Raw genomic sequence first — 27233 nt, forward strand, 5'->3', positions numbered from 1 at the left:
ATTAATACGTATGTATGATAAAGTCTGAGGGGCAAGAAAATCTGCGTGACAGTTATGGGAACTGATTTAATTATTTCATAATCATATACAGAGGAGTGACCTCTTACAGGATATTAAAATTGTCGTCCCTTATTCATTCCCTAGGACTAAAATCAGCAATATTTTCCAAACTCCTTCTGCCAAAACCAACCTAGGAGTTCAGGCACCTCTCGTTCGAATTCTTCGCGATTTTAAAGGATTGAACACAGCTTATCCGGAGCTGGATAAATACGGTAGTGGGCTGATCGGTTTTAGAGATAGCATTGTGGGGTGCCTTTCTCGAACCTTATTCGCTGTTTTGCTGATGATTTTTCTTTTTTTTCTGCTTTAAGTATCAACAAATTTCTAATTATTTTATTGTGTGCTTATATTATCTTGTATATTATGTCTTAATTGTATTTTTTAATTTTTAATTTCAATTTTTTTGTAAAACTTATGTTTACTTTAATTGTCATACATTTTAGATGGAAGATTTTGTAAAATAATCAGTAGATTTAGTACTATGTATGATGTCGTAAACTTAATAACTAAATAAATAAACATCAGGTTCGATTGTGGCCAAACATCTGTCCAGTTCTGTGGGAAAGGAGAATCGGAGTGGCAGTTACTAATGAACTAATGTAATTCTTATTTGCGTGTCATTTAGGCATCTGGACAGGCGTGCTCTCCTATAGGCTAATCTAACTTTACATCAGGTGGGATTGTGGAAAGTTCTGTATTCAAAAACTCATTTATTAAAAAAAATATAATTTTAGTTCTTTTATATTAAATATCAAGATAATTACTTAAAATTAATCTTATCAACGTAAAAAAGGGGTAAATACTTTTTGAAGCGACCTCCAATCCCATAATGGTTCTCTTTCTGCACAAATATAATAATAGAGATTATTTAAATAATAGATACATAAACTATTTACATAAACTAGACACAATACATGCCTTGGTACTCTGAGATCAATATCTCAGATCTGATCTTGATACATTATTTTTCTTAATAGGTCAGACCATAAATGTGATCCCGTGCCATCGAAGTTATCTAAAACGCGCCTAGTAATGTTTCATACAAGTTTGTTTTTATTGAGCACAAAGAAAACCCAAGCCCAAACGGGATGCGAACTCATGACCCTACGGTTAACAGTCAAACACTCAACATAAGCTGACACAATAGCAAAGCAATACAAATTCATTACAACTTTACTAATTTTAACCTTACGACGTGATGTAAGAATCGAAAAAAGTATCAGCAAACTTCTTCCTTGTCTTTATCGTTCTGTATAACATTATTGTTTAGCATATAAGCTTATCCAAAACACAAACGCCACTTAGAACCAAAGCAAAAAATACCTAGACGTGAAAAATTTTGTTTCTTCAAGGTCAACAATTTAGGTGATTGTACGGTTAATGTTAATCGAATTAGTATTTCGACAATTTTAAGTATATGCCTATTAGAGAACTCATCAAACGAATTGCATATTAAATTCTCGAAAGGTTGTGGGAACATTATAACAAGGCCGTACTGGAGATGATTTTGATTACAGATTCTTAATGACAAGTAAATAAAGTTCACAAATATGTATTGAAGGATGCTTGACAAAGGTTAAGGTGATATGTTAGATTGTTGAAAAACATAAATCAAGGAGTAACTAAGCCAGTGAAGAGTACTTGCTGGCGCAGGTACTGGTAGTTCGTTCTGTTAGTGAATTCTTAAAACAAAATTCATAAAAAAATTGCGTTGTATGTAACGTATCGGAACGTATGTTTTTTTGGAATTAAAAATAATATTTATATAATAACTAGCTGATCCGGCAAATGTTTCGCCGTGTATATCATTTATAATAAAAAATAGGGGTTGATCGTAAAGGGGTGAAAATTAGGGATTGTATGTATTTTTAATGCTGTATCATAAAAAAAATATCTAAAAATTAAAAAAATAATAATTTAGGGGTGGACTACCCTTGACATTTAGGGGGATGAAAAATAGATGTTGTCCGATTCTCAAACATACCCAATATGCACACAAAATTTCATGAGAATCGGTCAAGCCGTTTCGGAGGAGTTTAACTACCAACACCGCGACACGAGAATTTTATAAATAATAGATTAAATTTTCGCATATTTGCGAGTGATAAAAGGTCACTGAAATATGAATTCATTCAAAGGTCCAATTCTCAGGTGTATTTTTAGCATTGACTTTAGATTTAATACTAAAAAAAAAAAATTATTAGATAAATTTAATTTTATTAATAATTAAGATAATTTTTTGAGTTATTTCGATTTATCGAACGCCTCTGGTGATTGATGATCGCCAAATCAGAACTCTGACTTAATCCAAATTAACATTAAAGTCGACATGTTGAAGAACTAGCGAATTGTGGAATCGTCTCCCGGTGGGGGTCTTCTCCGAGAGATTCCTCCAACTGTTCAAAGTAAGAATGTACTCCACCATCAAAGACCTTCAAATCACCCACTAGACTACCTTTTTGGGTGTCACGTAGGTCAGTTTGCCCGCATATCTATATTTATAAAGATGAGATCCGTTTTCCGTTGTCACGACAAAACATGATAACGGCTTGACCGATTTGTCCGATTATTTTTTTATAATATTCCTTGAAGTACGAGGATGGTTCTTACGGAGAGAAAAATTGAGCGAAAAAGTCTAAAAACAACACTTTTCTATATTCCCATACAAAATATTCATAATAATACTTAAAAGTCAATTTGAACTTTAATACCATATCATAAAGTTCAAGTGTTTGTGAAGGGGTTGCGGGAAGGTAAATTTTAATTTTTGGAGTTAATGTATTTGTTGTCTTATCAACTTTCTTTTTTTATCTTACTAGCTGGACCGGTATCCCGAATAGCAGAATAAGTATTTAAAAAAAATAAAGAATCGACTGTTAGGCGGTACGATGTTTGCCAGGCCAGCTAGTTCTATATAAAAAAACAGATTTAATTGTGTGTGAGAGTGAAGTTGCTTCAGAAAAGTTGTGTTTATATATTGATTTTCCAAATGTATTCTGGTTTCGCTGATAGGTTTATTACCTATCTTGTTTTTGTAAAGTTCCGATATGTTAGTTTAATTTTGAAGGTATTTTTTTTACAACTTGTAAACAAGTTAAACTAGGACACTTTTGAAAACATAGTATTGTTTTATGTTATATTTATTATTTGTGGAACTATAAAAGGTATTACTTTTTCGTACGACTGTATATTGTTATCCGCAAACCTACTGATTGAATTTTTTGTCACACTCTGTTTCTTAATAATCCTTTATGACGAAAGTTATCAGTAGATCATTTAATCGACTGATTGAGAGAGTGCGTAATTAAACTTTCAAGTAGAAAATTCGCGGGCTTGTATTTCATAGATTTCCAATAATCTATAATAATTAACAAATATTGTTGGTAATCTATAAGGTCAATAATTGCACAATTTGAAAATTATACTCAACTCTGTCGTAAAGGTTTAGTTAACATTCATATTGGTCGTTACATCACAGAATGTTGAACCGATGCCATGCGCGTGACCTCCGACACCCTGTCTTCCTATTTTGGGTCAATCTTGATATTTCGTTGTTCTTTTCAATAATATTTTATGAGGTGAGACTAGTTTCATGTTATCTTAGTTAGGTGAAAGCTAAGTATTTTTTATTAATGACAACATCTATTTCATAGGCTGAGCCAACAGTCATTTATATATACAGCGAAAAGCGATGTGGAACTAGCTGCCCACTGAAGTATTTCCGAACTTTCGACTTAAACTCAAACTCAAATCTTTATTGCATTCCTTATGTACATAATTTATTACAATAATGAATAAGGACCTTGGCTAGGCACAGCAATGTTATGAGAGGGCATGCTTTATTATAGTTCATTATATTCTTATACATTCCTTAGGGTCCTTCAAGAAAGTTGCGTACCTGGGCCACGTGTTGCGCCATGACCGCTACCACCTCCTTCAATTAATTATGATGGGTAAAATCCAGGGTAAACGGCGTGTTGGTAGAAGGAAGAAATCATGGCTTCGCAACGTTAGAGAATGGACCGGTATTGCAACTGCGGAAGAAATGCTGCATCTGGCACAGGACAAGACACGCTTCAAGATACTGACGGCCAACCTCCAGTAATGGAGAGGCAGTAAAAGAAGAGAAGAAGAAAAGAGCGACCCAAAAAAGTATTTAATTAACCCTTAATGAGCTTATTATACAATATACGTAAAAAATATACAATGTTTAATTGGAAAGTTTATTTAAAATTAGTTTAAAAAAATTGCGTATTGAAGATGGAAAGTGTCAGTGGGAATTAGGAAAATATTTTCTAATAACGTCGACTGCAATATAATATAATATCTCTAATCCAAGTCAAAACTGGATATATTTCTTGAGGCCTAACAGATGTTTGGGTTTTATTATTTCACGAAAAGGTGACATAATTGAGCTCAAAGTTCGAGTTATGTAAATTGTTTGTCTAAATTCATTTCACAGGTCAAGTTCGTATAGTTGCTATTTGGTAACTAGTAAAAACCAAATCAGTATAGTCTAAATAATTTTACTAACTAATATATCTTATTCTACTCTGGAACGGAGTGGAAGGGTACCACCTGGACAGGGAGAGGTGGGAGTTTCTTGTTTATGTTAAAAAAAACGACAGGTTGCACTCCGGGAGTACCGGCAGAAGTGAAAACTTGAATATTAACGTTGTACATTTTTGATTTGGAATGGTTACTGGTTAGGGAATAATTTTGCACGAATTGCTTTATAAAGTACGTATATAAAAGTACTATCATTTATGTGGTAGAATACAATATTTATTTATTGCGCTATCGTACACAAACACGACAATTTATATTACATTAAATACGCCGCGCCAGCTGTCTACTCTCCATCCGTCTTACGAATTTTCGATCAGGTCACGTGTCCTGACGCGAGTTTAACATTTTTTACCCATTCCAAAAAAAGTGTACAACGCCGCTAAAGAAGTTTTCACTTCAAAAATTTAGGTCGCAGGCTTATTTCTCTTATCTCGGAGACCAAATTTTGGTTTCCTGTGTCCACAAGTGTAGCATAAACCTAAATTAATTAGAATTAAAGTATATTGATATACGAGAGTCAAAAAACGAAAAACATGGACGATATTTTAACGAAGCAAATCGCACGCGATGGGATATGTAAGGCACTGTGGGAAGTATAATTAATACATTTTAAACTTTTATTTCAAAGAATTTTACTCAGTTGATATTTAATCGTGTTTTTTTGTTACATTTTTGGTAAGATTATTAATTGTCTTAAATATTGATTAGATTAGATATATGAAATATTTTTGTTATGATGTAATAAGTTTAGCACTTGCACTTCTTTACATTTATTTTTTTATTTCAGTTTTCTTTTTAGGTTTAATTAATGATTTATTCAAAGTTATAATTTATAAAATATTAATTTCATTGTGTACAACTGACAAATCTCATCAGATCAGAAAAAATTGTTTTGTTGGAAAAAAATTTCATGTGCTTTTGCGTGAGATAGATAGGTAATGCTTTCTTTTTTAAAAAAAATAATCATTTTGTGTGATGGTATGCAACTAAATAAGAGTTTATGATATATTTGTACGTATTTCATTTATATTTTTTCGAATGTCAAATGGTTTCACCATAAAATTTATATACAATAGCTAATATGAGAGATTATTAAATAATCTCATATTAGCGATATATAAGTAAAATTCCTTTGTCAGAGTGTTTGTAAGCAAAACTGATGTAACATTAAAAATACATAGGACCCTTTATTTTCCTATTCTACATTAAACCCTACTAAAAAAAAATTAATTGACGCACAGCCGGGGATCGAACCTACGACCTCAGGTATGAGAGTCGCACGGTGAAGCCACTAGGCCAACACTGCTCAACCTACTAAACCCTACAAACTTTGTAGTAGTACAAAGTGTTACAAATATTCACTAGAAATTATTGATATGGCAAAACATTTGCCGCATCAACTAGTTGAATTATTATTTTTTGCCCGTGTTTGCCGGAATAACATATACAATATTGTAAATTTAAATCACGTGTAATATTATATTTTCTTTTGATTTGAACACTATTTTACGATTTTGTTATCGTAAACACAACAGCGCGTTAACAGTTTTGTGAGTAAAACATCAATAAGGGTTGAATATGTTGCAACAAAAGTGGTTATTCTCTTACATTGTAAGTAGTCAGTACTTAAGAACGGAAGGCCTAGTGTGGGTTTATAATAAGCGAAACCTATGAGAGTTTTTTGCTGTCAAAGAAGACATGTCTATCGAATCCAATTTCTATCTTAATGTTGATATATGATAATATATAAGATGATTTTTCTTGACCTCTGCCTAATGAAATGATTTGTATAGATAATTCTATACTTCATCAAATCAAGAGTGTCATTAAAATCTTTCTATAGTCTGAACAAGTTCAAAAATCACATTCCAAACTCTCTTGGGCTCCCCCGACAAGATATAGGTATTTGATAGACCAGAGAGAATTAACAGCTTGGGCTGTTTTGGCGACCGTATCTGGGCAGGAATGGGGTAAGTGCCAGGGCGTCTCCTGCCGGACTCCGACCTCGGCTTGGGCCGCCACGGGCCCCACGCCAAATAATACCTCGTTCTAAATGCAACAATACATATTTTAAATTTACGTACCCCGTTTTATAAACTGTTGAAATGTTTACGAACACACGAAGTTTCAATCAATATAAACTCGTACTAGGCTATATAATTACTGACAAATTCCAAACAATTATTTTAGGTTCTTCATTTACTAATAAAACGAAACAGCGGAGCTATTTACACTTAGTGAGTTATTTTGACATTCATGAATATTCATTTGTTGTTTACAAAGTAATCTTATGTAATTATTCTAGTGAAGATGTTGAGTTAAGAAGAATATTTCCAAGTGAATTCCCGCAAGACACAGTCAGAAAAAGCGGAGCTTCCGATCCAGAAGTATGTTTTATCCTTTATTATTAATTTGAGGATACGAATTGTTTCGAGGCGCGAGTAAAGACAACAGATTTATGGATGACATTATACACAATTAAAGTCAAATTTTTGTCGCAGCTATAATATACATCTACTTACTCATCAAAAATCCCACGAAATCTAGTTTTTTAATCCGCCCAAAAAATATTATTTACCTACTTTTTAACAATTGAATAATTTTTAATAATTATTTTTAACTTTTAATTTCATTTTGTTTACTATACAAAGTAGCTGCTGTGGTCTCTGGAAGATTGACCAGCGCTGTGGAACATTCTGCTCCTCAGCATAATGCTGAGCCAGGGCCAATTACAACTACAGCACACACGCATTACACACTTGAAAAGAAAAAAAAATTGATATCTCTCATTATATTTTTTTCTTTGATTATTGTTATTTTGTGTGTATTTGTGAGTAATATGTGCTTATGACTTCATAAGTGATAATAAATACTGGATTAGATAACGCGACCTCAGTAATATTATTCATTATTCTCTCGCAATACAGCGAAGAAATGCTGCCAGAACTAAAGGTTCACTGCCTATTGCGCTTATTCGGATTCTATTGATTGAATATATTATGATAGCAAAAACTAAATAAAAATTGTTAGTGTAACTATAGATTTTTTTTAATGTATTTTATTCCAGCATTTAGGTCGTTATTCAGAATTAAAGAATTACTTCAGAAATCCTAAGTCAAACATAAACTCCCATTTTGAAGAGTTGGCATGTTTTAATGAAAATGGTAAAAAGGTATGTATTTCTCTTAATTTATTGTATGCGTGGTAACAATGTTGCCCATATTTGGTGATGGTCACATGACGTGGTAAGCCTCCTGCCGGTTCTGATAACACTTCCAATTATATCATCTACTTTTTCTTCTTTTGTTTTGCTGTGAAAATTTTGCGTTAAATATAAGATTTAGAGAAAGCTACAGCCTGAAATACAGGCCAATCGAAGCCATTAAACAAATTAGTTATAATTAGATATGTAATAGAAATCAAAAATTTAAATTATGTATTTTTCTTTAAAGTAGGAGGTTGACCAGAGACTCATCTGACTCAATACTTTGTAACTTCCAATAACGTTTTTTGTTAAGTTTTTTTAATACGATTTTTTTTATATATTTTCTTTAATTTATATATTAATATTTTGGTTACGATAGTGGTATCTATGCGGCTATGGTATCTTTGTTCATTTATCTGATAGAGTCTGAGACGTCTTAAATACATAATAATTGAATATATTATAATAATAATTTAATTGTAAATCTAATCAACCACTTGATGAACACACGCTAAAAATATTGATAATCTAATGATTAAAGGACGAAGATTTTGTATAACAGGTATGTAGAATAGACTTAGAGCGATATACACAAGAAGAAGACCAGTACTATTCGTCGATGATGAGAGAGAGTCACGTGGACAGACGTAGAGTATACTGCATCATGCTGCTTTGTTTTACCGAAGATGAACTGGACAGAATTGTCGCTTCATTTGACGTCATTTCATAATATACCACAGTATTTTTTTAATCATTCATGGTTTTATTTACAGAAAAATGGTTAAAGATCACCACCAAACAATAACATTTAAAGTGTAATTTTTAGTGACATAGTCACTGGGTCTTTATTCGATGTAGATTCTGGGATTTTAAAATAATTTTAATTTCGCCGGTAACAAATTTAGTAAAACCGGGCTATGTACTTATCACTAAGGGGTCGATTGGAATGCGTTCAACATTATGCTGCATACATTTTTTACTATCGCTTGCGACGGGGAACGTCGTAAAAAAATCCTTTTGTTTTCAGGTAAAAAAAAGAAGGTAATGCTATTATTACTAGGATACTAAATACATTACATATACAATTATATGTATCAAATAAAAGCGATTCCTTTTCCTATTCGACGATTTAAGCATATTATGTATTTAGTGTAAATACTTAAAGAATAAATGTACATTATAAATCTAATTAGACTGAATAACAAAAGCGTTTGCGATTGTTTCACCGTTTAAACATAATTATGGACGACACATTACAACGGCACATTTTAACGAATGTTTAGAACATAAAAATCTATTACAACTCTTTTCGCGGAAATATAATCACCTTGGTGAAACAGGGATATATTACTTTATTCGTTTTTAAACTGTCGCATTAACTTTTATGATTATTTGGTAGAATCACGATCTAAACTACATATAAGGTTGTTGCGATCTATTTCAGAGGAGATAAAATTAGGTAAACTAGTATTATTAACATCATGCACAAAATAATATCCGTAGAATAAAGACATCCTCATGGTTTTTAATAGAAAAAATGTTATGCAAAAATTCCGAAAAAATTTTACAGTTATAGTACATCACCCAAGGAAGTCAAAAATAACAAAATATAACAGTCGTAATAGAGCTTTACGTCTTTGTTCCCCAGGTCAAGCGTTATAATCACTTTTCTTTTCATTCATATCTAAAGAAATGTCAACAGAACGTAATTCTGTTCGTTTAACAACTGGTTTAAGTAATAACTATAATAAGTTACCCCGACCTACAAATTATACTCTGAAGCAATCATAGAGACCGATGAACGATACCCACACTTAGCGGTGTTTTTATAAATTCAAATAGCACTGGTCATTATTCTTTCGAAATTTAAATCGGCGTTTGAAAATCTAAAGTTCACGATAACCAATACGTAATTTTAGTATTTCCCGGCGTTAAATACGAGTATTGATTTTTAAATTGCGTTCATACATTTTATAATTTAAGAACACAATTTATATAAATAACTAGCTGTTTCCTGCCACGCTTTGCTGTGGCACATTGTGATTGAACGGTTGATAAATGAGCAACAAAATAAAGCATACATTTCATATAAGTTTAATTTTGCAATACATGTGGAAAAAAAGATTAAACAAATAAAAAACAAAAAAAAAATGGTCAAAAAAAATATAGATATAAACACAATCCTTGATGCGAATTATATATAATGCTAAAATTTCAGTTCAATCGGTGCAGAACTTTTTGAGTTTTTGAAGCGTACACAAAATAACATAACATGTTTTATAATGCATAAGGCTTACTACTAATAAATAAAGAGTATCTGCTAAGTGACACGATACTCTCGTAAGAAATAAGAATAAATAGCTACTACTTATATATATTTATTATTGTAACTCAGTTAACCTTTTTTTGGTATTAAAATTTTTGATTATACATATTTTTATTTTTCATTTAGATTTTACTATATTTAATTTTAGTTATAGTAACGTGTTATATTGATATTTTTGTTTATTCTGAATGCACTTATTGTTCTTGACCCTCTGTAGATGTTTCTTTTTTATTGTTCCATATTAGGGTTGCCTGGAAGAAATCACTTGTTAGCGATAAGGCCGCCCGTTGCCTTCTGTAACCTGCTTTTACATTTTTATATGTATGTTTTTGTATAAGGTAATAAAGTGTAAATAAATAAAAAAGGTACCTATTTGCTATTTCAGTCTTATAAATATTTAGTAGAATAACTTAAATTATTATCAACACCATGATTTTAATTCTCTTAATTAATCCTAATAAGTCTCTCTCTTTATTTTAACAATTATATTTACTTCACGTAACACATAAGGCAAAATCACGTGGCCAATCACCAACCTTCACCGATAAAGTGAGAGACTCATCGTCCTCAAAACTATACACTATTATAAGAGAGACAGAAACCTGTGGAATCAGATTGTCAGCTCCTGATGTTTCCTTGCTGACCACGGTGCTTAGACATGAGCTACCGGCTAAAGAGAAAGAGTGAGAGAGAGAGACATTAACATAAAATAACCTCTAATCATGTTGACAATCAAACATTGTATATTTTTTTATTAATTTTAACAATCAATTAAATAACCGGTTATAACTTACACATGTAAGACTCGTACTTGATTGTAACTGCGCAGACACAGTAATTCTTAAAATTGATCTCATTAAGCCTTTCTTAATTTTCTTGAAGAGCAGGCATGTTGTCAAGCAAGATGCTTGAAGCTTAACAACGATTTATAAAGTTCAATAACAAACGTTTAAAACTGCTTTAAAGGTGATTTAAAACGTAAACAAAGATGGCGTACTCGTAAACCAGAGACAATATAGTGATGTGCAATCATGGTGTGAGTTTAAAAATATTATTTAGGCTTATGGTTAATTTATAAAAGTTCTATTATTGTTATGTGACAATAATATACGCTTAAGACTATCAATCGACATTCTTATGAAAAAAAATTTGAGCCGTCACGGGACGCCTGGCAGATGTGAAACATCGACATTATTTTATAAAAGTAATATTTAGAAAAGAACAGATTGTGATAGGAACTAAATATGTCATAATGATAAAATAAAATATTACGATTTTTTTCCAGATAACGGACTATTTATTGAATAAACATTTATTTTGATTAAATACAAAAATTTACGAATTCATTTCAAATCGTGACTACTTAATTCTTATCAGTGTCTTCGAAATACACACACCGTATACACTACTGCATATAGACTGTATATATATACACCATCATATAGCGTGGCGTCGCCACAGCATGCGTCGCCACGCCAGAAATCGGTTTTACGTACGGCTATAGATGTTTCACATCAAAACTGGCAAATACATATAGTAAAAGCCAAAGAGAATTTATAACAAGTTCATACATAGTATAATGCGAAAAGACTTTTTCCCCAACCTAATATGTATACCTTAGTATAGCGTGGCGAGCCGTCGCCACGGCAAGCGTCGCCACGCCAACAATTCGGTTTACAAGTGAGCCTATAGATGTTTCACATCAAAAACTTAACATAATTAAATCCGAATTATTATTTAGGTATAACTATAAAAATATATCAAATCTAACAACTAAAACAATATTAGAAACCAGTCTGAATAATATTTTATGAAATTTCACAGAACACAAATCGTTCTCCACAGCTCTTCTCTTTGATTAAAGATGTTTAACGGTAATAGAATATTAAGTCAACTGGCCTTTTAGTTTGAATCTGTATTTTTGCATGTCGCTGTTTGACGATTTTTACATTTTAATGATTTAAGACATAAAAATTTATGTTATTTTTATTAAATCGTTTAGATTATATAGTATTCAAGTTAAAATCATAGCCATAGAAAAAACTGTAGTACGTAATAATCGCAATATTTTGTCACGGTATCGTTTTTTTAACTTGAAAGCAATTAGGAATAAATGGACTGTAGAAAAGTTTACCCTCACATTCCGTAATTTTATTGCAATGAGCAACAATTGTTTTTTACTCCATCCAATTTCCAATCTGATTTTCCATAGATCGACTTAAACATGTATAATCTAAGAAAAGTAATTATAAAGTTCTTTAAGCAAATTGAATCCCAAAATTATACTTTTTAATATTCTAATCGACAAATTTTAGGTTTTTTATGTAACGGAAAGCAGCAATATTGTTTAATAAAATATCGACCCTATACATAGCAGTGAATTAAATTATTCGTCTGTCATTAAATCTAAAACTATTAACTATTGGTTGAAATCCATTCTCATCAGCGATATATTTTAAAGAATGGTGAAATCCCTGCGGATCTATGAAATCGTATTCACCTCTCACTGCATAATTAAAGCCGCCATTGCGTGGAAATAAACCACCATCTTCCTTTCTATGCGTTCCATCTGACGTTTGAAACCTAGAAAATAATTAAACCTATAATGATATGCTTCCATGTCTGTTCATAATTATAGTAGAAGAAATAAACTGTATTTATGTCGAAATAAGTACGATGGCAACATTTAATTAAATACAGGGACCGTTGTTCTTATTAATGTCAAAATTAATCATTAATCGTGAATTGCTTTTAATATATTTAATGACGTCGACAAAAACTGGTCTCTGAGCTTATTTGGAATACACGAACTGTCTAAGGCTTTATATCTTTATAACAATTTCATTTATATTTCCGATGTGGTCCAGTCTTATTTGTGTTAGGAAAAAACGTAATTTAAAATGTATAACTGACACCCTTGATTGTTTTATTAAATACTAATTGTGTAGGTATATTAGATTTTTCTATGCCGACATCACAACAAACGTCTTCTTCTTCTATTAGCTCTGGTGTCTTTGTATTGCCATATACCAAATTACTTTTGAAAATAAGTCGTTAAAGAATCACGTAAATATTAAATCACCAAACAAGACCATTAATATACTATCAATTTCTGTAAATTAAATGTAATAATACTTACTCAAAACTATACTGTCCTAATCCATTGTTATTTATTGCGAGATTTTCTATCCTGTCCAGACAAAGTATACTTTTAGTACACATTAGAAATAGTAATAATACGATCCTGAAATGACGTGACATAATCTGAAAATATTTGAAACGTAGACTATAGTTTTTGTTGCTATTGTTACTCTTACATTTGGAAATATATTTATCGTTACCATGGTAACTAACACGGTACTTTAATTCACTTCTTTTATTTTATGTAGTAAAAAGATTTTTTTTTATAGAACGGGGGGCAAACGGGCAGGAGGCTCACCTGATGTTAAGTGATACCGCCGCCCATGGACACTCTCAATGCCAGAGGGCTCGCGAGTGCGTTGCCGGCCTTTTAAGAATTGGTACGCTCTTTTCTTGAAGGTTTGTTTTTAAACAAACCTTCAAGAAAAGCTGTTAGTGTTATGCTAAAGCTTATCGCCAGACAAAAGCTACATATTAGTAAATGTATATCTTATAAACATATGATATATAGAGATGCATAACGGACATGTTCATTATTATTATATACATTATATCAGGAAACTGATTACAATTTATTGTGAGTTTAGTATTAAAATATTGTAAAATGCGAATTCTATAAAATCTATGTCATATTTAATAATATGGTTACTCGGTTAAATTTTGGGCATAAGAAAAACTGCTTCGATTCGATCGTCTTAGAACCTACGAATTTAAAAAAAAACAATGAATGAAGTAACTAATAAGCATCCATCATTACCGTTATTGAATTACAGGAATTTAAACAGTTAAATTAACAAAAAATTAACTTACCAAATAATTGTTGAATCTTTAAGTAAGCTGAACTAATAAATTAACAAAAGTTAATATAAATTTACACTTCACTTGAAGTCTATACGAGGACAACTGCACACATCTTATATCCAGTTGTTTATGAGGACCTCATTCCTTATCCTATTAAAGTGTCGAACAAGTCATCGACACTATAAAATATCACATGAATATTTAATTTAAAACTCGTATATAAGAATCTAATACAATAATACCGACTAAGTTCTGTGTTCCTAGTACTTTTTTGTATCTGTAATAAATATTATAGGTAAATCAAACTCATACATAATTATTTATTTACTTGTATACTTATTATAAAATATCTAAACTAATACATTATACACAAAGTCCAAAAATGGAAACATTCAAACATAACCACAAAAAACAGTATACAATTATTAATATAATAAATTGGAAGATGCATTGATAATTATAGTAGGTTCAATATAAAAGAGAAATAATAAAGCCATTCATTCTCTCTAATAAAGGATATCAAAGTTTTTTACATTATGTTTTAAGCTTTTTGGAACGAAGTTCCTTATCGCGCGTTGTGAAAGGGGGCTAGACGGAAAAAATTCTTACGAAAAGTTGTCACGACACTTTTTTGCTATTTGCTATTGCACCGGTTCTCGTCCGATCACCAAAGTTAAGCAACGCCGGGCGAGGTCAGTACTTGGATGGGTGACCGCCGCAGGTGTTTCCACCTCGTGATGTTGGCTTTTTTTTTTTTCGTAGGGACAAGAAATTAAAATTATTTTTGGAATCTCTTAACTAAATTAGTCGTAGTAAACGTACACCAGAATCCCTGTACAATAAATGCGGGGTTTAGTTTCCTTGCAAAATACAAAATACAAAACCTTTAAAAAATATTCGTTGTAATTCTGCGAATTCAAAACTTAGTAAACTAATATAACAACGAGAACACCTTATACAAGGAGATGAACCAGATGAGACTGGATTAAAATATCTGAACCACGAAATACGAAATATGCTTATTAATTGTGCCACTTAATTTTATATTTTAGTTATTTTACTATTTAATCCCAGCGTAGCACAAGGACATCATACTTCTTCCTCTTCTAGATTCCTGGTCTCTTAAAACTTAAATAGACGATGAAATAAAATATTGGTGTCGAGAAAATCTATCATACTGTTATGATACCATTTAAAATATAAATTAATCGAAAGGAACTTCGTTCCATCCGGGTGTCCCTTGACACCTCTCAAGTTTTTTTTTATTATATTAAATATATCTATTTACTGGTAATTTGTGAAGGTACACATATAACCGAGATACGCAAATAGTTTGAATTAGCTTTCGCTTCTTCGGTTTCAATCATACTTCCTTGGTTACATGAGAATATGAGAAATGGCATAAATTAATTCAATGTAAAGCAACAGCTTCTTACACAACTTCCCTTGCTTAAATAGAGCACTTAATTTTCTTCTAAAAACTAAAAATGTTAAGTTCAAGGTCATAGCTATTGAGAAGGCGAAGAAAGCCATTCGATTAGTTACATAAAAACAATTTTGTTTCCATTAAAATATTTCGCCTGTTTTAAAAAATCGGCAATTAGGCTTTTAAGATAAGAAACACGAGACTGCTAGGTAAGAATAACAATATATAAATAATGTTTGAGAAAAAAATTGATCTCAGTGTTTTTTGGCTAACGTTAATTTAAATATTATTATTTTAAGTTTTTCTTGACAAACATTGCGCCTGATAAATTAACAACAACAATAATGTTTTCATATAAAGAATGTAGGATTGCTAAGATGAATTAGAATACACTTGTTTTGAATAAGAAGTTGTTCAACTGTGTCCAGTTTGTGTTTCCACCACACCAACTTCTTTCTATTTCATGTATATAATAGATCATGTATATAATAAATAAATAAAAAAAAAAAAAAAAAGTGTTAAAATAAAACAAAGGTCCTGTATTGTGTGGCTGATATGTATAAAGAAATTAGTAGGTTACAAATCAGGCTTAAAAAGTTTTTGTGTTTTCTTCAAAAGTTCAAATAGATAGTATAGCTTTTTACTATTTCATTACTTCATCATCTTGCCTACGCAAAAATGAGTTTACCTTATTGAATTATTTTTTTCATTTCTTTTATATTATATTAATTCGAGATAATGTTTATATCTGACCTACATAATTTAAATTGTTGAACGGAACATATATAATTTACACCTATACATTTACTACATATATACCTATACCTAAAAATATTCCTTGTAATTTTGAATCAAAGTAAAAATTTATTATTCATATTAACCATTGAATAACGCTTCTTCTCACTCAGTTGGGCTTAAATTATGAAAATTCCTAAATAATGTCAATTTTTAACCAACCTCCCCCGGTTTTAATATTGATAAGTCACATGAAGCAAATTACCCTTTAAATAGCAGTTATTATTTTTGTTTATTGGCAGAATACCTTAATTCTACTGTAGTAACAAACTCTTAGCTTACCAACGGAGAGCAATTGAAATAATCAATTTAATTTTTCAATAAAATTTTGTTAGGTTTTTTTTAAATTGTCTCAATTTCCTAATCATTGTGACTAGACTTAACGGTAACTCCTAGATGGGGCAGGGGCGTCCACAGTGATTCTCCATCTCGATCCCCGTATTTCACCTCACTCCAAGTATTTCCGGCTCTCTTTGCCACATCTGCAACCGCCTTCTAATCAAGTGCCTGCTTGGGGATGTATTTGGACTCTCTTCGGTGTGCCTATCAATGCCTATCCATTTCCATTCCATCTGCTGGCTAATCGGAGTTTCTCAGCAGCGCTCCGAAAGTTGCTCGATAGAGATCTTCCCGGGTAAGTAGATACCCAGAATACGGCGAAGACAGCGGTTGACGAAGACATGGAGCCGGTGCGAGATGTTATTAGTGACCTTCCACGTCTCAAACCTATAGAGCAGTAGCATTTGATGCTGGATCCAAGTATTTTAACAATATGTCAAAGTGTCAACATCCGTGACTGCCATGTAGGCCAAATTTGTGCGAAGGTTGAGCAACCTTGGCAATGCGTGAAATATTGTTATTCTTCTGTACCTCCAGTATCAGACACAACGCTTCGAGGTAAACGAAGTGAGACTTTGAAAAGTGAGTTACAGAATCGTAAGACATACCTAACTTTTTGTGTGATTTGTTTACTAAATACTAGCATCGGATGCTTTTGATTATTGAATCAAAACATATCGTTAAGAACATGCACATGACACAGACATAAATATATACTTACTAGCTGCCCCCGCGAACTACGTTTCTCCTTAATGTGATTTTACTTAGCCTACCTTTTTACTACATACCAACATGGAACATTTTGCTATGCTACCCCAGAGAATGTTCGGCTTTCCAAATGAAAACTTTTTAGGTTTTTCTGTGAATTTTTCTCTATATAAACCTCAGAGTTCAAGACATAAGATTTTAATTAACAAATAAAAAATAGGGGTTGATCGTAGAGGGGTGACAATTGAGGATTGTATGTAAAATACATATATATGTATGTTGTATCATAAAAAAATAGAAATTAAAAATTTTGTCTAAAAAATAAAAATAAAATTTTAGGGGTGGACTACCCCTAACATTTAGGGGGATGAAAAATAGATGTTGGCCGATTCTCATAGATCCCGGATAAGGACAAAAAATTTCATAAAAATCGGTCTATCCGTTTCGGAGGAGTATGGCAACGAAAACTGTGACACGAGAATTTTATATATTAGATAGTGTAGTAAATTGGTAATTTGGATGTAATTATAATCTTAAAGATCTGAGAAGAAACGAGGTATTAGAAATTTTTTTCAAACCACGGGGCAAACGGGCAGGAGGCTCACCTGATGTCATGTGATACCAAACCTCATAACAATTATCGCCGGAGGGCTGCCGGCCTTTTAAGTATTGCTACGCTTTTCTTAATGTTCTTATTTAGGATTCAATAGGTTTTCCTTAATTGGTAATAAAACATACTGTATATTTATATAAAATCTTTCATTTTTTTAATCTTGTAAACTTATATTATAAAATACATCACAGTTATATGTTTAAACTAGTAATCGTTTCGTTATGGCCGTGTAATCAAGCGATTAACCTCTGAAAGGTTGTGCTTGGAAAATTTGCTGGGGTTGTTGGGGTTGAGACTGAATGTACTGGAGAGCGCGGGCGATAGCCTCTGGGATTGGGGGTGGTGTTGGTAAGTGAGCACCTTCAGCACGGAAACCTGTAAGAAACAGTTTATAAGTTTATAGGCAATTTAATTAGCGTAACGTTACAATAAACAAGTTTCTTTTTATTTAAACGGTAATATTTAACGCCTAGATCTCTTTATTAGACAGTGGCAATATCCTCAGTTTAGAATGGATGGCGTAGTCCTGCTCTTTCGTGAATTTTGTAAACGTTGTTGACATTCATAAGCATGCTCTAAGAAGCATCTATATTGAATAAACGTATTTTGATTTTGATTTTTGATTTTTTGAGAATTACAGAAACAATAATACCACCCAACTATAGACTGTTTGTTGTCCCCATACATTTGTTTTATATAATTCAAACCCAAAACAAATATTGTGTTTTCTCCAGAATATTCGCCCATAACAAGTTTAAGTTATAAGACAACGTCTAGTCTGCTAAGAATAGGTTAATTCATTTACATATAATGCGTACTTTCGGTAATTTTGATGTTTAATATAGATATATATTATACCCATTATTCACAAAAACTTAATCAGTCTATATGTCACCGGAATATAACAAAATCCGCAAGTTTATAAATTTCGTAGGAAATTCTAAACGAGAGATAAATTGTATTATTTTAAGCCCACATTTTCGGAAATTGATAAACTTACCGAACTCACGCGTAAAATAATATTAATAACCAAACGGCATGTGCGCTCTGATTGGTTGAATAGGTCACTGACCTACCTAACCTACCCTAACCGTTAGTTTAGTTAGTTTATAAATTTATAAACTTGCGGATTTTGTTATCTTCCGGTGTTATATAAAATATGTTACTGTAAAAGCTCGAACTGCAGTAAAACCTAAGATCTACCAATTCCTAATGGTAAATGTCCCAAAAGGTTTGCGATTCGAACTCTTACCACCATTCCGTTGGTAAATCTTAGGATTTACATTAATGGCACGGTAAATGTTGAAAAACAAAAAAATGCAACTGCAGATCATCAGAATTACTTTGTAATTCTAAATGCCACAATAGCAATCCGTTTTGTAACAAGTGAAATGTTTTTTTAGGTACCTTATGTAGGTGAAATATTCAGAGATATACGTTATGTGTTTTTTCAAAATAATTTAAGTAAGTTGGTATTAGTTTGTACTTATTACTATCATATGATACCTTTATAATTTACTCATTGTTTTATTCCTAAAACCAACATCTACCAGCTGACAGTGGTAAAACCTAGCATATACTGAATTCGAATGGTAAAAGCTCGAAAAAATCGTCGTATTTTCAGAAATATTTACATTTACCAACTCATGTCGGTAAATCCTAAGACTTACACTTAAATCTTAAGATTAACCGTAGTTCGAACTTTTACAGTAACATATACACCCTTTTAACTGTAGTACTCTTTCGGAGTTATGAACGTAAATATTCTGATTTTTTCCAGTTTTGCTATTAAACTTACCGTTCTCATCAGCGATGTAGTTCAGAGAGATGGGAACTCCCTCGGGTGATGTGTAGGAGAAGGAACCCTGAGCGACCTGCGCTTCGGCATCTTTGATTCCAGCGTTCTTCAGATAACCTTGTTCTTGCGCCGCGATTCCATTTCCAGTTTCATAACTGGAAAAGATTGAATATACAATTGAGAAATATAAATTGTATATTAAAACTATGATGATGATATTTTGAATTGAATAATTTTATTAGGATACTAATTAAATTCAAAATTAATATACAGATTTAATTATAATGTCCTCATTTTATCGTTAAATAATTCGTATTAATTTTATCTATTAACACTTTGTTGCACATATTTCATACACATAGCTGGTTCATTTCGATTGTGTTAACTATATTTTTGTTATCTTATATATAAAATTCTCGCGTCGCGGTGTTTGTGGTTAAACTCCTCCGAAACGGCTCGACCGATTCTCATGAAATTTTGTGTGCATAGTGGGTATGTCTGAGAATCGGACAACATCTATCTTTCATCCCCCTAAATGTTAAGGGTAGTCCACCCCTAAATTTTTTTATTTTTGATATTTTTTTCTGTTTTTATGATACAGCAATAAAAAATACATACAACCCCTAACTTTCACCCTCTATGATCAACCCCTATTTTTTTATTATAAATGATATACATGGCAAAACAACCTTTGCCGGGTCAGCTAGTATGTTAATAAACAAGAAGGTAAATATTTCATGGAAATATGAATCACACAAGTTTATTTTAAGAATATGTTACCTTAAGACTTTACTTATCAAAGACATCTGCATATAAACCTGCCACAATTGCAATATATTCCTCGTTCTAGCAAAACTGGCCAGGTTTTTCATATCTTATGAGGTAATTTAGATCTACTCATTCATATAAACATAAAATGTTTGGTTCAACAAGTTTTAACTAAATAAAATCGAATTTATTTTAGAAAACCACAGTCTGTACTAATATGTATAAATTTAGAAGCTGAATACGACAGTCGCAAAATTATTACTCTTTTACGAAAATGTTTTATCAACAATAACAAGTGTTAAATTTTAAACGAATTTAATTTGATTGCAATGATAATATCTTAGTACCACGCGCTCATTTATGATGTCCTTACATAATATTAGCATGATTTATTGAGAAATTAATTACGAAATCTTCTAAGATGTATATGAATCATATTACCGAATGCTAGATGAAAATCTAAATACCAATTTTAATTAGAGGCTTCAAAATATCGCATAACCATAATACGTTGTCAGCGAGAATCCTTTGTTTCGCGGCGTAGAATGTATGTTGTGAAACTATTCGTCATTTTAAATGAAGATTTCGGACATTTGCGCTATTTCTTAGCTGTTTTGAAATAGCCGCACCAGCAATCGTTTGCACCATTGATCAGTTTAAGAAATTTTTTGACGCTAAATAATTTTGCATTATGTTTTTTTGTAAGCAATGATGCAAAAAACATCAATGGCACTACAACCTTTTTAGGTCTGGGCCTCAGATTTCTGTATCTGTTTCATGATCATTTGGCAATATAATAGGCAAGTAGGTAGTAGTGACTTTTTGGTTATAAGTCAAACCGGTTCCCTCACGATGTTTTCCTTCACCATTCGAGCAAATGTTAAATGCGCACATAGAAAGAAAGCCCATTGGTGCACAGCCGGGGATCGAACCTACGACCTCAGGGATGAGAGTCGCACGCTGAAGACTAGCCCAACACTGCTCTATGTAAAAAAAACTATGATTAAAATATAGCACATTAGTAACAGATTTAAAAAACATGTCGTAAAAAAATTGTACACCATCTTTTTTTGAAAACTTTTTTTTTAATACCTGAACACCGATTCTGATTCTTTCATGTCCAGGGTTTCATGTGGTTTATGAGGGGATGATTTCCCTAATTTGAAAATAATTCTTGACCCTATAGAAAAATCTTAATGCCACAATAATAAGCGCAATAAAAAAACAAGTGCCACGAATTATAAACACAATGAGCTTCTTTGTTAAACATGAAAATTATTATTATTAATTGGGAGATAAAGTTGGATACAACCTTGTAGATTTTATAGACATCCAACTTACAGGATAAACGGTAAGGAAAGGAGAGGAACGAAGGACTTTAATGACACATTTTCACATGAAATCGCCGTAAATGTGGGATTCTCAATATACCAAAATAGGGACAAATAAATTTCAATTTATTAAATATGGTATTAATATTAGATAGCCATAGATTACAGATGCATAATCGCTTATTATAGCCTCATAAATTATATTGATATACTTCGTTTTGCCATGTATATTATTTCTAGGAAACATTTTTTAGTTCAATAAAAATAACTATCTACTATAATAAAAAATAGGGGTTGATCGTAGAGGGGTGACAATTAAGGGTTATATGTATTTTTGTATGCTATATCATAAAAAAATAAAAATAAAATGTTTTGTCTTACAATTAATAATAAAAATTTAGGGGTAGGACTACCCATCACATTTAGGAGCATAAAAAATTTCATAAGAATCGGTCGAACCGTTTTGGACAAGTATGGGAACGAACATTGTGACACGAGAATTTTATATATTAGGTAGCAATTAAAAGGGTGTTCCTGTCTAGTGTTATTTGAAACTAAACGAGAAATTCTTAGACTAATTTAATTCAACCTATTGAACACATATTAAGGTTTCAGACTATAATTCATTGCAAATGTTAGGCGTGGAGAATTATGTATGTAACATATTTATGGCATCGCAAATAATGTCTTTACATCTTAATTATTACAAGGATAACAACGGAATTCCTAATAGTGTTCTTGACAGTATATCTTCTGAACAACTTAAAACTTCATATTGTAAGATTCAGACATATAGAACAAGGGATCGCAAGTGCGTTGCCGGCCTTTTAAGAATTAGTACGCTCTTTTCTTGACGGACCCTAACTTGAATTGGTTCAGAAATACTTCAGTGGGCAGCTGGCTGGGCGCATAGTGGTGTAGCGTGGCAAAAACTGCCTTAAAAATCTTTACTTTTAATACTTGATAAAAATTTGCCCTGGTGTGTGATTTAGACCCAAAAAATCCGGTACATGGATAACGTAACTTTTAAGAAAGCATCAAGATTAAGATGCCAAAGGTGCGTTTAAAAAAATACTTAATAAAAAACCGTACCAAGATAAAGAGGTGAAAAAACTTAGCTGTAGGTCAAAAATCTGCTGTCTATTTAGGTGATCGTATATTTTCAACCAGCACTCCTCAATAATACTTCGGAATAGTAAGAGACTCCAGTTATACTCCCATAGTAGCAGTTTACGGATGTATTGATTTAGCAATTTGTATTGGCTTAAATAAATTATAGAAAAAATGCAACATTATGAAGACGATAAAAGTCCACGCAACACAGTGTCACAATATTATTGACATAAGAAATAATTAGGATCAAAACTAAAGTTTGATTTATTAGACACAAATTATAGCTCGATGTAAATATTTCATAAGACCATAATCAGATGCATGTCGAAGAAGTTCTTGTGTAATCAGGGCTTGGCAATTGTATACGTGAAATTTAAGGTTTAATATTTCACTTAGTTATCCATAGAGGCACTCCTTTGTCATGTAATTATTATTATAATATGCCTAAGTATACATAATGTAAGTACATATTTATGAAAAAAATAAAAACCAGATATTTGTTAGGTTCACTAGAGGAGAAACGGATTAAGGTTTTTTCTGTGTTGAATTATAGCGGAAGGCTATATAAGTATATAATGTAAATCTACGAATGTATAAACATATTACAGTAAATGACAGAAAACTATATGACATAATAATTTTAAATTCAAAAATTTATGCGGAAATGAAAAGTGTTACTCATGTGATACTTTATGTAGTACTCACAGTGTTGTGCATGTAGGACTTTCTTGATATTATTCGTTCTTTAAAAAATCATGATTTTTGGCAGAATTAATTTTTCAAATATAAAAAAAATATTAAAGAAAATGACAAAAAACTTTAAGAATTAAAGGCAAATTATTAAATATCATACATCAAAACCATATGACATAATGGCTTAATTCTTAATTCAAAAATTTATGCAGAAATGAAAAGTGTTACTCACACTTTATATGATACTCACAGTGTTGTGCATGTAGGAATGTCTTAATGTTATTCGTTTTAAAAAAAATCCTGATTCTTGGCAGAATTAATTTTTCAAATGTATAGACAATAGACATATTACAGTAAATGACAGAAAACTTTAGGAACGAAAGGCAAATGATTTAAAATATTATGATATAATACTAAAATTCTAAATTCAAAAATTTATGCGGAAATTGAAAGTGTTAATTACACTTTATATGGTGTTTTTTAATAAACATATTTTGTACATATGCAACTACATAAACTACAAAATTGTTATGTAAAGTAGATTAATGACTATCAAGCCTAATTATGGTAATTTTGATGTATTCTTTACATAATGTGTACTTTTGTTTTTTTTTCCAATTTGGGAAATCTTTAAATCATTCTGCACTATAACGAATATTCTGTAATAAACATATATAGAGAGAAATCTAAGTCTATCGAAATGTTTTATCGATGTTATTTTACTATTTCTGATTGAAGTTCCTTTAAATTTAATATTCCTATTTAGGCACCTCAAAATTGTTTAACACTTATAAAGAAGGCTTAGAAAACGACATATATTTCCGGAACATTATATGTTGTTTTACTCTAAATTTTATTTAGCGTTTATTCTTTAAAGTTATTATAAACCTATAACAGTACCGGACCTTTTTAGCTACACCACATGATTTAAATATATTTGTATGAAGGAAATATATATATGTACAATGTACATTTGCCGAAGGAGGAAGGTTGTTGTTACTGACAAAACGAAGTATTGTTTCTCTGAGTATCGGACGTGAGCTATACCGTGCCAACTAAGACACGGGACAGGTGGGAAGAATTATACCATAAATTCTTTTACTATGAATTGTGTATGACACGGATCTAATTGACGGATATAAGAGATCTTATTTAATATATGCTAAAAATTTAAATATAAACAATCAATCAATAGCAAAAGCCACGAGACGTTTCAAATGCTTTCGTGGTTCAATTAAATGTGTTATCTGTAACTCAATGGCAATAAGAAAAGTATCTTATTTCCATCCGACTTATTCAAGACCTACCTCCATTGGTAGGAGCCATCTGGGTTGAGTTCTTGCGTCTGTCTCAGAATAGGGATGATCTGTGGCTGATACTGTTGTTGGGGGGAGTAGTTGAATTGGGGCGCACCGCAAGCGATCGCCACGAGAGCTGACAAGACCAAGAACTGTAAAAAAATATGGTTAACGAACTATTTTTAGGTGTTTAATTAAGTTTATATAATCTATATTTTGTAATTGCTTTATCTTTTATATTCATTACACCAAATACAGCTATAAATTTAAAAGTAGTCGGAAGAAATAATTAAAATATTTTACAATGAAATAGTTATTATAAGAAGAAGAGAATATTCTAGATGTTTATAATTAAACACATCTTTGCATATGTAACCTATGACTTGTTTAAAAAATCGAAGTAATCTTTTATTACTCTACAATTACTACAACTTTTGACATTGTTTGAGAACTAGTTGACATAAACCATAAATAAAAAATATAGCCGATTTTAACTCACCGATTTCATATTATATATTGTGAGATGATCCACGTTTGAAGTGTGAAGAAGGAATGATTTTCAGATGCAACGCGCATGCTTTTATACGAGACCGCGCATCGTGAAATTAGAGTATGTTCGACACAAGCGGGCTTAAACATCAAAGCACCGCCCGCCCGCCCGCGCGTTGATGCGTATCGCGTAACTTTAGCATATTTTAACCGTGTTTATAAAAATTTAATTTATTTATTTCAATTATTTTTTTGTTAACATTGTAAAACTTATAATAGTAAATTTAAATTTAAAACGTAAACTGCTTCAAACAGACTAAACATGATAAAAGGTTCAAATCTAGATTGTCTATTATTTGTAAATGAAATTATCGTAACCATGGCAACAAACACGAATTTAACTTTCATCCGCGTTTATCGTAAGGTCTATTATTATTTTAGCAATAAATATAAAACATATTTTACAAAGGAGTTTCCTCGTCTGTAATCAGTCTTAAAATAATTTTGCTTTTTATCTGTATTAAAAATGGACATTCGTTTGTTTATTTGAAAATATATGTTAAATTAATTGTAATTTGTCAATCATTTTAAATAGTTTCAAGAGGTTGAAAAGTGGACATATAGTATTAACTAGCAGCATTTTAAATTAGCCAAACAAAACTATGTAATCTAGTTCTTTATTTGTGTTACTATTTAGTTTTTGACTTACATTTTACTCTATATTAAAATGTCGTAATGAACGAAATGCCTTTATGAAATCACGCCCGACATCTCAACCATGAGATCATATATTGACATTCAAGTATCAGTATCAGTTTGTGCAATAATCTTTTTATTAAGAATATAAAGTCATCTTCATAACCTTGGAATTTAGTATTAATATAGATATTTTCACTCTCTTTAGTGTGATGCAAAGTTGTTTCCTGTATCTGTATGGACATACAATGTTGTGAGTTCTGTTTAATTCTGATTTTGTCAACAACAAGTCCAGTACGCGTTGCCATATGACATAATACGGTATGATGTTACATCCGTTTATAATTTTAGTACTTCGATAAGTTATGTTCTCAATGCCCTTACGTTTTTTGAGATACAGTATTTGCAGGTTTGCAAGTATAAAATATGCAGTCATAGAAATTATGCCTCAATCATCATGGCTGTATTTTGTGAAGTTATACTTCTTTTGGTGCGTTAGGGAAAATGTTGAGAGTAAATTATTACAATGCGTGCGCACACCGTCAAAAAAAACCGACACCCTGAAGTTAGCTATAGTCAACATTTTAGTTTCTTTGAAGTTATACTACTTTTTCGTTAGGGAAAAATTATTTGAGTAAATTTTAAGGATACGCGCGCACACCGTCACAAAAAACCGACACCGACCTGAATATCTGTTGATAAATCAGTCTAGGCCGCTAGCTGGCGCTTGCTCTTTTTTATTTAACTGGTATAATCATTATTAATAACATAAATTAGTCCTTACTTCATAATACCATCCAAAAACTATAGACAAAAACACATAATAGTATTTTAACCAACATTGACGAAATTAAACGTTTTTTTCATTTCCTGTAATTTTTGGTTCACTGGACATACGAGGTTATCATTCTACAGCGACGATATACATTGTTTTTATGTGACAAGCACTTATGGCAAACATGACACAGACGAAGAAAATACAAATATTACGCAAAACAATAAAAATTCCAAACACTAAATAAAATTGGATTTTAAAGCGTGAGGGGAGCAACTATGGATATCCA

At 31.5% G+C, this 27233-nt stretch overlaps 1 protein-coding gene and 2 long non-coding RNA genes across 3 annotated transcripts; 1 reads left to right on the plus strand and 2 right to left on the minus strand.

Moving 5' to 3' along the window:
* Nucleotides 1–6565: 6565 nt before the first annotated feature.
* On the plus strand, nucleotides 6566–8588 carry LOC125056069. Its single transcript, XR_007117998.1, has 5 exons — nucleotides 6566–6599; nucleotides 6820–6866; nucleotides 6935–7016; nucleotides 7697–7801; nucleotides 8397–8588. It is a non-coding gene; the product is annotated as an uncharacterized LOC125056069 (long non-coding RNA).
* A 4036-nt stretch (nucleotides 8589–12624) lies between these two features.
* On the minus strand, nucleotides 12625–14241 carry LOC125056068. Its single transcript, XR_007117997.1, has 3 exons — nucleotides 14112–14241; nucleotides 13300–13424; nucleotides 12625–12743 (listed from the first exon to the last, which is right to left on the minus strand). It is a non-coding gene; the product is annotated as an uncharacterized LOC125056068 (long non-coding RNA).
* A 3876-nt stretch (nucleotides 14242–18117) lies between these two features.
* On the minus strand, nucleotides 18118–25616 carry LOC125056064 (endocuticle structural glycoprotein SgAbd-2-like). Its single transcript, XM_047658932.1, has 4 exons — nucleotides 25484–25616; nucleotides 24994–25136; nucleotides 19782–19936; nucleotides 18118–18358 (listed from the first exon to the last, which is right to left on the minus strand). Exons 1-4 carry the CDS (start codon nucleotides 25490–25492, stop codon nucleotides 18225–18227), a joined length of 441 nt encoding a protein of 146 aa, XP_047514888.1. The 5' UTR covers nucleotides 25493–25616; the 3' UTR covers nucleotides 18118–18224.
* Between the last annotated feature and the right edge of the window lie 1617 nt (nucleotides 25617–27233).

The sequence above is a fragment of the Pieris napi genome, chromosome 14 (genome assembly GCF_905475465.1).
Source record: "Pieris napi chromosome 14, ilPieNapi1.2, whole genome shotgun sequence".
NCBI classification, from domain to species: Eukaryota; Metazoa; Arthropoda; class Insecta; order Lepidoptera; family Pieridae; genus Pieris; species Pieris napi.